Genomic DNA, 13,288 nt, shown 5'->3' on the forward strand with positions numbered 1-13,288 from the left:
TTTGGTTCAGACTCAAGTGGAATCAGACTTGGAGCAGATTTTCGACTATAATATCGGGTTTAGACCGAATTCTAATCGGGTCCACTATAAAAAAATCATACTCGGACTCGATAAGAACCACATAAACCAAACACCGTAAAACCAAGGTTGTTAAATGCGATGAGGCGAAGCGAGGCGTTGAGCCTGCGATGAGGCGAAGCGAGGCGTTGAGCCTGCGCTTCGCCTCTGAGGCGTACGCCTCAGGTACACCTCTCACAACTGGTATGAAAGTGAAGCGGTGGGAGGGGAGGCAGGGAGCGGCGGTGGAGCAGCTGGCCGGCACATGGCGGTGGATACACCGGCACGTGGCGGTGGATACACCGGCACTTGGGGTTAGCACAGCCGACGAATCGGGCGGAGGAGGAAGACTTGGGGATGAAGGAGGGGGTTCTGGAGGTTGATGAGGGGCAATTTGCGCATCACAGCACACCTCAGTACCTTGAGCGTGCGCCTCGCCTCTGAGGCGTACGCTTCAGGTACTGAGGCGTACGCCTCTCACAACACTGCGTAAAACCATATTTTTATCATTTTTATATTGAAAATTTGCAGGTCTTAATCGGAACTCGGGTCAGATCCGGGTTTAGTATAAAATTTTACAAACTATACTAGGGTCCATGTATTAATCAGACCTTCTGGTTCGGACACTGGTCTTAATTGAGTCTTCTTATTTATCATCATACTCGGACCCTATAGGGTTTGATTCGGGTCGGGTGTGAGTAAACCAGGTTCTCGACTTAGGGATTCAACGGTTCTGATCCGAAACAGCTAAATACATGGGTAAGTCCGATGCCGAACAGCCATAAATTGCAAACCCTCCATCCTGAATCTGACCCGTTTGCATTCCTACTTTGACCTAGGAAACAGACAATCGGCTCGTGGCTCAGCTTCTAAAGAGCTTGTTCAAATTTGTGAAATCGGCTCCACAAGTGGGCGCATGAATAACGATTAGCGAGTGGTCAGCTCGGCTTGGCTCGTGTAAGCTTGTTAAGTAGTAATAGGTATATTTAAATGTGTCGTGTCAAAGTAAAACCTGATTGGGATCTTTAGATATGGGTGGATCATAGCAGATTGTTACTTGGATCCAGTTCAAAACATACTTGACTTTCCCTGTGCTGAGGGTAGTAAGTTTGTTTATGCAAAGTCTAAGGCAACCAAATTTGGACCCAATTAGGAAGATAGTCAAATATACATTGTGACCTTTTTTTAGTGTGGTACTGTTCCAGGAGCTGGCGTGAGTTACTACCGGGTTCATAGGGTTCATTCAGATCTATTTTATGTATTTGGTTTTCTTGTAATTACTTAGTTTGAATTTTAGTTTAGGATATTGTTTTGGATTTTTATTTCATATTAGATCCATCTTAGATCCATATTGGTTCTTGGATCTATCTTAAATCCGTAGCAAAATTAGGGTTTTTCTCTCTTCATTATAACTATTGATTGTAAAGAGTTGGAAATGAAAGATGAATGAATTGTGTTATATTTTTAGTGAACTTTTTAATTTCTGTTAATTTATTGTTTTTAGTAGTTTCATATCTGCATGCACTAGGCGCCAATTCTTGCGGGGTTCATGAGCGATGCTCCTCTACGATGCCGTTAATATGTTCTATAGATGCATATTAGGTGGATGACACTAACATTTGCAAGTTCACTGCAATTTTTTATATTCAGGTAGAGTATAGAATAACTACATGGTTTAGGGTTCAGCTTGTCAAAAGTTTTTTTTTGTTGTTGTTAATTTTAGAAATCTGACTTAATTGGGTTTGGATTAATCGGATTCGATTAAAAAATATATATAATGCCAAACTCAGATCTAACAAACTTTATTTTTTTGAACTTATAATTAGAAGAAACCACACCCGGCACAATGACCTGGTCACGCTGGCTCAGCCTTAATCAGGTCAGGTTTTTAGTCAGTTTTGGGTTTGGGTTTGGGTTTGAATGCAAAACCTAATACCAAACCTGGATCTAATAATTAGATCCAGATTTGGCTACCAAACTCATTTAACATACTCGGATTCGGGTCAAGTATCGGTTTGTGATAGGACTGTTTACATCCCTACCCGCACACATAATGCACAAGTGTACATATTCTTTGGAAACCCACTGTTTCTGTTATTCTGAAAATTTGATCATACATATGTGATATCCATATATTTCTAGAGTAAAAAAAAAATACATAAAATAAGAGATTTCTAAGTCCAAAACTGGTTTAAAGGATGAAAAAAATCAACGAGTCACAATGTACTAAAATTTTATAATAGAAATTATGTAATTTTCACATTGTCTAGGGCTTCGATAAGGCCATCGACAGAAGGCTCTATACTGCCTCCAACATCACACGGATACAAATGTTAATAGTGTTGTGAATAGCGTTGAGGCGTAGCAAGGCCTAAAGCCTAAGCTTCACAAAAAATATTAAAAAATCAACTAAATAAAAAAATATAAATAAATATGCATCATTTATGTGCTATTAATGAACAATTGGATAAAGTGAAGAATATACACTAAATTATAAAACGAATTTCAAGCAGCTGCTACACAAATAGTTGCTTGTTCAAGAATACAAAATTACAGGGTGCATGGACAAAAAAATTTGTTGTCAATAATTATAAGCTAAACATAACCAACTCATCATTTCATCAATATTTAAGATACACCAGATAACATTTGCCAAATCATAATTCATTAAGGAGAACATACAGACGAACTTGTAGATCAACAAAGGGAGCACTTAGCATTTTCTTCACTTTATAATAACAGGTCGCGAGAAATTAATAAATATAAGAATGAAAAATAAATAGAAACTTATGATGATATGGTTGTCAAAGTTGTCAAAAATAATAGTTCCTTGTAGTACTTTTTTGCATGCACACCTTCCTCAATAGAAAGATCACAAGATAATTAATTGGTTAAAAAGATGCCAATGATCAAAAGCACAATACCATACTCAATAGAAAGATCACAAGATAGATACATACATAAAGAAATAAATGAATTTTATCAATAAATACAACATAAATAAATAAATTTATGATTTGTGAAGTAAAAACTAATAAAATAACAACTAGAGTTATTATACTTTTAGAAATTAAAAGTGCAACAAAATTCACAAGGTTGAAGTTAGTGGTGATATACGTTCAATATTCATATGAAAAACAAAACTAAAAACCCAAAACTCAAATAAAAGTTTCCCACGACCCTATGCTCCATCAAGATCATCTTGTGTCTCATCTTCATCAATCTCCAAGTTTTTAATGTCATCATCATCATCTGAGTCATCCATATAAACTGGTTTTTCACTCTCTGTTTATCCATCTTCTGCACTTTTCCTTTTCCTTTGCATCAAATTATATGCAATATACAATTAATAAAATACATATGTGCAAAAAAGTAAAATAACCAGTTTACCTTGATTACTTGATGATGATGCCTTCCTCTTATTAGACTTTCTTTGTGGCCCTTGATGCATTGTCACATCTTGTCTAGCCTTGAGTCTTTCAACCAAAGACTCTCGGATAATATATGGTTTTCATTATTTGCTATATAATCATCAGCATCAACATTATCTAAATATATAGGGTCTCTTGTAGCTCTCCTTTTGATATGTATCTCTTTTAACTTCTTATGGCAGCAATTCTTGCCTTCTCACCTCTCTACTGCGCCCCAGGTATCACTAGCAATACCCCTCTTTCTATCCAATCCCATTAGCAAATTGATTTGATAAATGTCATAGCTAGAAATTTGATGCTGTTGAATGGAGTTTTTTGGTGCACCTACTTATCCTGAAAGGTGGGATAAGCTGGGAAACAGAATTGAGTATCAAAAACACAGTTTCCCAACTTATCCCGGTTTTTCTGGATAAGTGGGTGCGGATGCACACCCCACTACTGGGACAAGCCTTGTTCCGGTTGTACTGATAAGCGGGTGGATGCAGAAACCCACTTATACTTTGGACTCCAAGGAATAGAATGCTTTCTTTCCTTCTTGAAATTCCCGGAATCTTTTGGATATTCATGAAAGTGTCAATGCCTTTCTAACGGTTAATGAAAATGCTATGCTTTCAGCATGTAAGTCTCCCCCAATCATCTCCCCTTCTAGGAAGGTGAGCAATATTCCAAGAGCTTCCCCATGAATCAGCAAGGGAGCAGAAGTTGAGAGAATATGGTTATCTGAAAATTTTGTTAGCCAAGACTCCAAGAGTGAACATTGTGTGTTTTCTGTTTCTTATTCAGTTTTTTTTTTCAGGGAATGGTGAAGAGGGAAGCAAAAATCTGAGGTACCCAACAACATCGGAAAGCCACACTACTCAAAGCCTTATGTTTTGTATGCATCGGTAACAATATAATTTCAAATCATGAATGATTTTAAATTATATACTGAAAAGTTAAAATTGTACTTGTCTTATAAAAACAATATACACAGTTACTTACCAATTAGAAAGTGACCCAATTGTGTTCACAATCCGATGCACTACATGTCAAACTTAAAACCCGAATTGAAAAAATTTTCAATTTGAAGGTCGCATGGCCAAATGAGTTTCACCAATTAGCTTCATTCAAATACAACATATAAATAAAAAATAAGAAGAAGGATTGCATTATTAAGATAAACCATAAATTTCAAAAGAAACCAAAATAGTTGCAAATTTATCAAGACTTTTACATTTTTTTATTCTCATTACAATTTCAGTGACAAATAACCTTCTTGTCTTTATATATTCATCTATTTGCCTAAAAATCTTTATTTAGACTCTACTACTACTACTAATTTTCCAATACAATCATAGAACTTATTCATAATCTCTTTGTCTACATTGAAATTGTCATCATAATGAAAATATGGGTTAAAAAATAGTTGATTGCATGTCAAGTTTTATGAAGTTGCACATTCTATTTTAGATCAATTATATTTCATATGGGTTTGAACATTTTCTCAATATGAGCAAGGTTAGAAGTAATTTGTTCTTTTGCCCTATCTATTGCCTCATACAAAAAGCTCATTGGAGGTCGTTCATCTTCATCTACTAATCTTAAAACTTTTACAAGAGACATTGTTGCCTTGATTGTATATGTCACTGCACTCTAAAATTTGTGATCTTCAACAATAATATAAAATATTGTTTTAGCTTTAGGTTTGTTAAAATAATGACTTGATCAAAATTCTGGAGATAAGAATATAACCTTCAACTCTTTCTCGTGACACACAATACTGTGAAAAAGTCAAATATGAAGTTGTAAAATGTGTAATTATTGGACGCAAAAGCTCCTTCTTATTTGTGTGCTTTCTCATCAAGTTAAGCACTCATGCATAATTATACATGTATCTTGTTATACATTTTGTATTTTGTATTTTGTATTGTACTATGAAAAATGTTAATTTTGTCAATATTTTTAAACATCAAATCTAAATAATGTGTAACACATGACATCTAATAAAGTGTTTTATCTTTTTGTAACATTTTCCCAACAATTACATAGTTTGGTGCATTATCTGGGATGACTTGTAATATGTTCTTCACCAACCTCTTTTACAATTTCTTCAAATAATTTACAAAGATTTTCAGTTGTTTTTTCTATTGAGGCGACATCCAAAGACTTTAAAAACATTGTTCTAGATGAACTATTAACAAAAAAATTAATCAAGTTTTTTCAATCACATCAGTCCAACTATCAACCATGATGCTACAACCAACCTTAGTCCATGGGTTTTTTAAATTTCTTTAACAACTGATGTGTGTGCTCCACTTCATCTTTCAATATCCATGTCAACATCTCATGATAAAAGAATGACTTGAATCCTCGATCATAGTTTGCAACGAGTTGAAATATTGACTATTGCAAAGGTTGAATGGTAAAGCATTTGCATAAAAAAACTATATATAGCACAACACACATCCTTTCTATATTTTTTTCTTAAAAGTACTATTGATTGTAGATTGTTGTGCTTTCTTGATGACAAAATAATTCATTGGACCAACTGTATTTGCATGTCTTTTTACTGTCAACAACTTTCATTTCATTATCGATTGATTGTTGATGATTTTGAACTATAATATATTTCACTCTTTCTAATTTTAAATAAATTTCCTTTGTTCTTGTCTTTACACTCTTTATACTTGTATAAAAGCTTACAAAAGAAGTTTTTATTTCAATTTTCACATTTGGACAAGGCTTAACTCCATGTATTGTGCCGTCCAATAATGATGTTTTAACCTTGCAATCCCACCCTTCTTCACTTTTGGACAATAGTTGCATTATATATGTCCTATGAGTCTCTTGTCATGGGTGGGATATAGAACTTTACTTTCATGTTGGATCTCTAGGTGCCATTTTTTGAACTGAAAAAAATATCAAATTGAAAATATATTAAATTTAATAAACAATCTTAAAAAAAATCAAAATAACAAACAGGAACCAATGAACCAGTAAACCACTCTTCAACATAACAATTAATGCACTTTTACAGAATGAAAGTGCAACAAAATTTACAATATTTTGATGAATAATTAAAATATAATCAATGTAATTACTTAAGCAAACCAATAGTATAACTGTTGTATTGTAAATTTACAACGCACATAGAGACACACACTCAACTACATTTTACATATACACTACATTTGTCACGGGCTAAATTTCCAAGGCCAAATTTTTCGCATTTAAAGCCAAGGAAGGCCTGTGCGGCACTAGGCCACACGGCCTAGTAAGCCTCACAGCACGTGTTTCCCACACGTAAACTTCTTACCCAGCGGAATGTCAACTTAGCAATTTCTAATAAGTCCTTTCGAACATGGTTCATTGCGTATCTGATCGCCACTTTCGTGCACAGCCGTCCCATACCGGCTAGCACCTTCAACCGCCAAGTCAACCATGCCTTACTACTCCCACAAGCAAGCACGTGTTGGCAATAGTTGAAACATGTCTTCACGGCATTACCAACTTACCCAACATCCAACACGGGTCATGGGGAGCATGGCACATCCCCAAAGCCTTTATCGATGTATGCCATGCCTCCAACCATCATTTCGAGCCAACCTTCCTGAATTCCAGCCATCCACACCAACAACGCACAGATAGCTTGGCCTCGCGTGCCATGGAGCAGATCATGATCCCATGGGCATACCCATACCATAACCTCACCATAGAAGGGACAAGGTCTTTCGACCCCCAGTCCGCAGACCAGTTGATGATTTTCTGCCATAGCGAACGGCACCACCCAAACTCGTTCGCCGGCGTTGTGCACTCACTTGCACAACCCCATGCCACTTGGCATGGTTGGGACCACATCGCCGCACCAAGAGCCGCCTGCCTACGCACCCAAGGCCTTTGCCTACGCCCCATGGGGGATTTGAACTACACACGGACACCCCCATGCACTCCTAGTGCTGTCCGTGCGATATAGGGGACCTTCTGTTTGAGCTGTTTGGCACATGTTGCAGCAGTTTGGCATGTCCCGGGCCGAGTTTGGAATGGGGCATGAGCAGTGCGGAGATCTACTGAGTGGAAAATGCATCGAGCGTAAGAACACGCGGTATGCGTCAGCTTGATCGGTGGCGTGCGGTGGTAGCATGGCATGCGATAGGCAACAATATCGTCGTTAGTGCATCGCTGTATGACGGCACATACGTGGAGCGTTGTTTGGCTAAGCAGTGACAGCGGACCAGAGGGTGTTGCCTTTGGAGAGTACTAAAGAACCTCTCAACTTGCGGATGTCCCACGCGAGGCGATTGGACGCACAAGGGTGCGTGTGGGTTAGGAGTAATTCCCCCAGGAGTCACACTAGGTGATTCCAACCGAGTAAAGATACTCGGGGCTAGGCAAGAGAGAGCCTATGCGCCAGCGAATGAGTTTGGGTAGTGCTCTTCGCTATGGCATGAAATCATCAACTGGTCTTTGGACTGGGGGTTGAAAGACTTGGATCCTTCAGTGGCGAGGTTTCATATGGCTTGCGCATGGAGCTGCGATGTGCACCATGGCATGCCAAGCTAAGGCAGGTTGGTGCCCTTCTCGGAAGTGCTTAGTTGGTATGGGACGACTATGCACAAAGGGGCATTGATAACATGGAACGCATTTGAAGATGCGCTTGAAGAGCTTCCGCTAGGCAGCTGTGCGCGGGGTAGCGCATAAGGCCAATATTCTGATTCAGTACATTGAAAGTGTTGGTGGGTGGCTTGTGGCCGTTAGTCTGACCATATTGGCTAGTCTAGCGTGCTACAGGTTGCGAGCTATTCCATGTCCGTGGCAAAAGTGGTTATGAGATAGCGATTAGAAGGCTTGTGACGGCAAGGAGGACCGTTGCGCCGCATGGGCTTATTGAGCGAAAATTAGCCCATGACAATTGGTATCAGAGCAGATCAATATCCTGAGCAAGATACACTAAAAAAGAAAAGGTTCACGGAGACCTTGTTATTCATGTGCGACACTGAAAGGAACAAAGATGGTTTATTCTTGCGATGCAAAATTGCGTAACTGAAGATTGGTGAATCGAATCGTTGAAGTAAAGTAGTGGTTGGATGGTATGGGACATCTTTACCACGATATTCTGAAGCGTAAGGTTGTTGTTCAGTTGCTGGCTAAGGGAACTGGCAGATCAAGGTAACTGCGTTCTTACCTACACCAACATTATCGAGGACGTATAATGGCTTGGGTGGGGGAGCATGTCCCGGGCCGAGTTTGGAATGGGGCATGAGCAGTGCGAAGCTCTACTGAGTGGAAAATGCATCGAGCTTAAGAACGCGCGGTATGCGTCAGCTTGATCGGTGACGTGCGGTGGTAGCATGGCATGCGATAGGCAACAATATCGTCGTTAGTGCATCGCTGTATGGCGGCACATACATGGAGCGTTGTTTGGCTAAGCAGTGCCAGCGGACCAGAGGGTGTTGCCTTTGGAGAGTGCTAAAGAACCTCTCAACTTGCGGATGTCCCACGCGAGACGATTGGACGCATGGGTGTGTGTGTGGGTTAGGAGTAATTCCCCCAGGAGTCACACTAGGTGATTCCAACCGAGTAAAGATACTCGGGGCTAGGCAAGAGAGAGCCTATGCGCCAGCGAATGAGTTTGGGTGGTGCTCTTCGCTATGGCATGAAATCATCAACTGGTCTTCGGACTGGGGGTCGAAAGGCTTGGATCCTTCAGTGGCGAGGTTTCAACTGGCTTGTGCATGGAGCTGCGATGTGCACCATGGCATGCCAAGCTAAGGCAGGTTGGTGCCCTTCTCGAAAGTGCTTAGTTGGTATGGGACGACTATGCACAAAGGGGCATTGATAACATGTAACACATTTGAAGATGCGCTTGAAGAACTTTCGTTAGGCAGTTGTGCGCGGGGTAGCGCACAGGGCCAATATTCTGATTCAGTACATTGAAAGTGTTTGTGGGTGGCTTGTGGCCGTTAGTCTGACCATATTTGTTAGTCTAGCGTGCTACAGGTTGCGAGCTATTCCATGTCCGTGACAAAAGTGGCTATGAGATAACGATTAGAAGGCTTGTGACGGCAAGGAGGAATGTTGCGCCGCATGGGCTTATTGAGCGAAAATTAGCCCGTGACAACATTAATACACATGAAAATGTCGATTGGGGCTTAGCCTATGCCAAAAAAATAAGGTAAGAATAAATTTTTATGACTTTTATTTATTGTGAGCTGATCCAAAAAATGTTTCCTTGCAAAAATTACTTCTCACAGAAACATATTTCTGAAGATGCTAGTATCCATCATCATGTAGCTCAGTTCTGAGTGGTAGTTATGATATAGATTCCTTCTACTGATTCGTTTTCAACTTTTTAGTTTCTTTGTAGATCGATGGTGGTATTATGCTGCCAGACAAGGCATCTTTTTTCCGAACCCGTGTCATACCCATAATGACCGTATCATTGTGACGTAAGGAGAGATGCTGGCAAGTATTTGGAGATTTTGAAGAACTTTGACTGATCAGTTTTCATATACTGATAGTGATAGTTTGAAAATATCACCAACGGGGGATCCGCTTATCTGGCAGGACAAGTTAGTGCACGTCACCTTGTGTTGGGACGTTGCAAGTTCGAACCCCAAATTGTAGAAGAGGGGTCTACCCTAACCCCCAACTCGGTTCTGTTGATGCGAAAGGTCCGGTTCGGTCTTAAGAGCCTGTTTGGCGGTAAATTTAGGGTATGAAAATCAGTCATTGGGAGGAACTCGGAAGGGAATAGAAATCGGAAGACACGGAAATGGTGAAGGGCAGCGCCGTCCTTTTCAGAGAGGCCGGAGTCGCGAAGAAGCTCGCCGAGATCCTTGTTTGCCCTCTTTCCAAACAGCCATTGAGGTGAGAATTTATAGGGCTTCTTCTTCTTCTCTGTACCTTCGAATCCCAGCTTTTCTTCTTCTTCTTCTCTGTACCTTCTAATCCCATCTTTTATTCCGCTTTTTCTTCTTCCCCTATCGCCACATTCTCTCTGATTCAGTTTCTTGATTTTGGTCAGGGTATGCGAGGAAACGAATTCTCTGATCTCCGACGCTCTGCGCGTCTCCTACCCCGTTAGTTTCTTCTTCGCCCCTTTGCCCGATTTCTTTCTCTTCTTCCTTTTGGTTCGTGTTTGTTAAGGAATTTGGCTTCAATTATTGAATTTTGTTGCGGAAGAATGAGAAATTAGTTTTTTCATTGTAAAGATTGCTTTGAGGTGCTTCGATGTTCCCGTCTATCCACATGAATGGGGATTTAGTGTATTGTCAGGTCGCCATGACATCCGAATGAGTGTTTTTTTTTCATGAAACTAACCTTGCAAATGTGTTAGTGGGAATTGGCTCTTTGATCGTCCGATAACGACATATACGCACGATTTTACGAGCCTTGAATAATCAACGGCCTACAATGTGCTGGATCATAAAAGCGAGTTTTTCGTGGAAAAAACACGATTCCAGAGCTGGTTCCTAGCATTTGGACCATGCTGAATCTATCTGTGAATTCCGATTGGGTTGACACAACCCATGCAATTGATTTCTCTCTGATTCGGACGGCCAGGACTACATGTTAACCCAAGAATGGGATAAGTTGGGTTGTTGTGTTGTACTGCATAAGCCGTTCTCTCAACCTTCTAATTTAGTTGGATCGGTGGATTGGTGCTGCGTTTAGTGTCATGTTTTTTTCTCTCTCGCTTTTCCTTTGGTGATGTAATGGTTAACTGAAGGAAAATTTTTGATGGGTGGACACAATTTTGGCAAAGGATGCAAATTTTGATTAGTGGGGTTATTAGATCGCTTGTATCGAAGATGAATTTGGGTACCATTTATTTTGTGCATTATGATCCATAGTATTTTGATTTGTTGAATGCTGTGATGGATGTGTTTGGTTCTCGCATTATATTTCGTGATTTATGATAGCCACTATGATCTGAGGTCATTTGTTTCTTCGTACAATGACTTTGTTGTTCTGCATGAGAAAATTGAATGAAGATGTCTTCTTCAGTTGTGTGTTTCATGATATTTAAGTTGTTTGCCCATCTCAGGTTTCTTTCAATTTGTTGTTGCGATAATTGTTAATCTCAATATTTCATGTTGTTTGTATTCATAAGCTTTTTCAAGCCTTGTGTTTGTGTTTAGTCCCATCCCTGCGCTTTCGCTTGTTATTGGACACATTTAGTATGTCAATTTCATCATAGACATTGCAGCGGCACAACACAAAGGATGCACTTTGTATGCTGCATTGCAAGACATCTTAGGTTTTTAATCTAAGACATGACCTAGCTCAACTTAGCATATTTTTGACCCAGTCATCCTAGACCGTGGTCGACTATTTTGAGAATGTTAGCACTGATCCATCATAAGATGTTGCAATCTAGCGAGAAATTTGGGTTGAACTGGCATGACCACTGAGCTACTAATACAGTTTGGCCTTCGTAATTGTATGATAACAACTCTTAACATTCATTTCGGTGGTCATAAGCATCAACATTTGGGTGCTAGCTGTTTGTCTATTATGTTAAACTTGAAGCTGCCACTAGAGGTAATTTCTGTCCATATTGTTGCTAGCAAAAGAAATCTTGCTTCAGAAGTGGGCCTGTTGGAAACTTTCTCGTGCTGTCTTCTAGGATCTGTTGCTAAGCCCAAGCTTGGTCATCATAATATCTGAATGCCGAGAAATACTGGAGGTTTTGCATTTGTGCTCTTGGAAAAAGACAGATCTTTTAACTGACTATGATATCAAAATTCAAAGAATGGGCATACTCACCGTAGCTTTTTATCAATGCTAAGAGGTTCATGCAGTATGTACTGTATAGGTCAAACCATTGTATTCAATTAATTACTGATTACATTACTATTCAATTGATTAGCCATGCAACATTGTCTTTTTTTCTTCTGGAAAGAAAAAGACGAATTTGAAATTGTGTTATGCTATAATTTTCCATTTGCTTGTCTTTGTTGTAGATAGTTGATGGAATACCGTGTTTGGTGCCAAAGGATGGGAAGGTGCTTGATGCTGATGTTGAGCCTGACGAAAATAAGGGAGTGAGTACTACTGATTTGAGCGTTAAAGCTTCAGATACCTTCTAGAAAGCAGATGGGCATAATTTCATTTTTGTAGACAAAAATGTCACCTGCATTTGCTTGTATGTGAGGTATTCATAATCATGGTTGATGATGTCATTTTCATGTAGCTTCTGGTGTTTGTTAGACCAAACTGGGTGTGCATATTCTGGCATAACTACATTCCTGCGCAATGGTACTATTGTTAGAGACTTCTGGAAGCATATCAAAACTGTGATGAAGTGGTTCCTGGCTCATGCAAAATACACTGTTGAAGCAGAAACTATGAGCTGACCACATGTTGTGCACAACCATAATCTTTAAAGTTTAAATCCGTAGTTCTATTTGGAAACAAAAGCTGAAAATAAAATCCTAAAATCAGGAGCAAGATGGCCAATTAGTAAGTATTTCTGCTAATGGCCAAATTTTGCCTATACAGTTCAATTGTATCTACTTTAAGATCAGGCACAGATCTTACTAAAAGTGGCTATTTGAAGATTCAGTAGTGTTTTTTTCCTTGTCAGGAGTGTTTCCAGGTACTGTTTTCTAGCCTTTTTCCTTCATTTGTGGTGAGTTTGGTCTGATCACCTCTTTCTTTGGGCTTAGCATATATGATCCTTTATTGTCATCCTGTTCGCAAGTTGGCTTTGTTCACTGGGCACTGTGAATTAGTAAAAGTGCCATCCACGGGTATCCGTTGTGGTTTGAAAAACTAGCCCTATGACAGGCAACGTACACAGTGTGAATTGTTCCCTA

The 13,288-nt window shown here is 39.4% G+C and overlaps 1 protein-coding gene across 1 annotated transcript; it reads left to right on the forward strand.

The window, feature by feature from the left end:
• The first annotated feature begins 10,196 nt into the window (after nucleotides 1-10,196).
• On the forward strand, nucleotides 10,197-12,756 carry LOC149817796 (Trm112p-like protein). The gene is made up of 3 exons (XM_089984452.1): nucleotides 10,197-10,334; nucleotides 10,492-10,546; nucleotides 12,434-12,756. The coding sequence occupies exons 1-3, from the start codon at nucleotides 10,240-10,242 to the stop codon at nucleotides 12,557-12,559; spliced, it is 276 nt and encodes a 91-aa protein (XP_089840578.1). The 5' UTR covers nucleotides 10,197-10,239; the 3' UTR covers nucleotides 12,560-12,756.
• Nucleotides 12,757-13,288: the final 532 nt, after the last annotated feature.

This window comes from Nuphar pumila, chromosome 13 (genome assembly GCF_984573655.1).
Source record: "Nuphar pumila chromosome 13, dmNupPumi1.hap1.1, whole genome shotgun sequence".
NCBI lineage: Eukaryota > Viridiplantae > Streptophyta > Magnoliopsida > Nymphaeales > Nymphaeaceae > Nuphar > Nuphar pumila.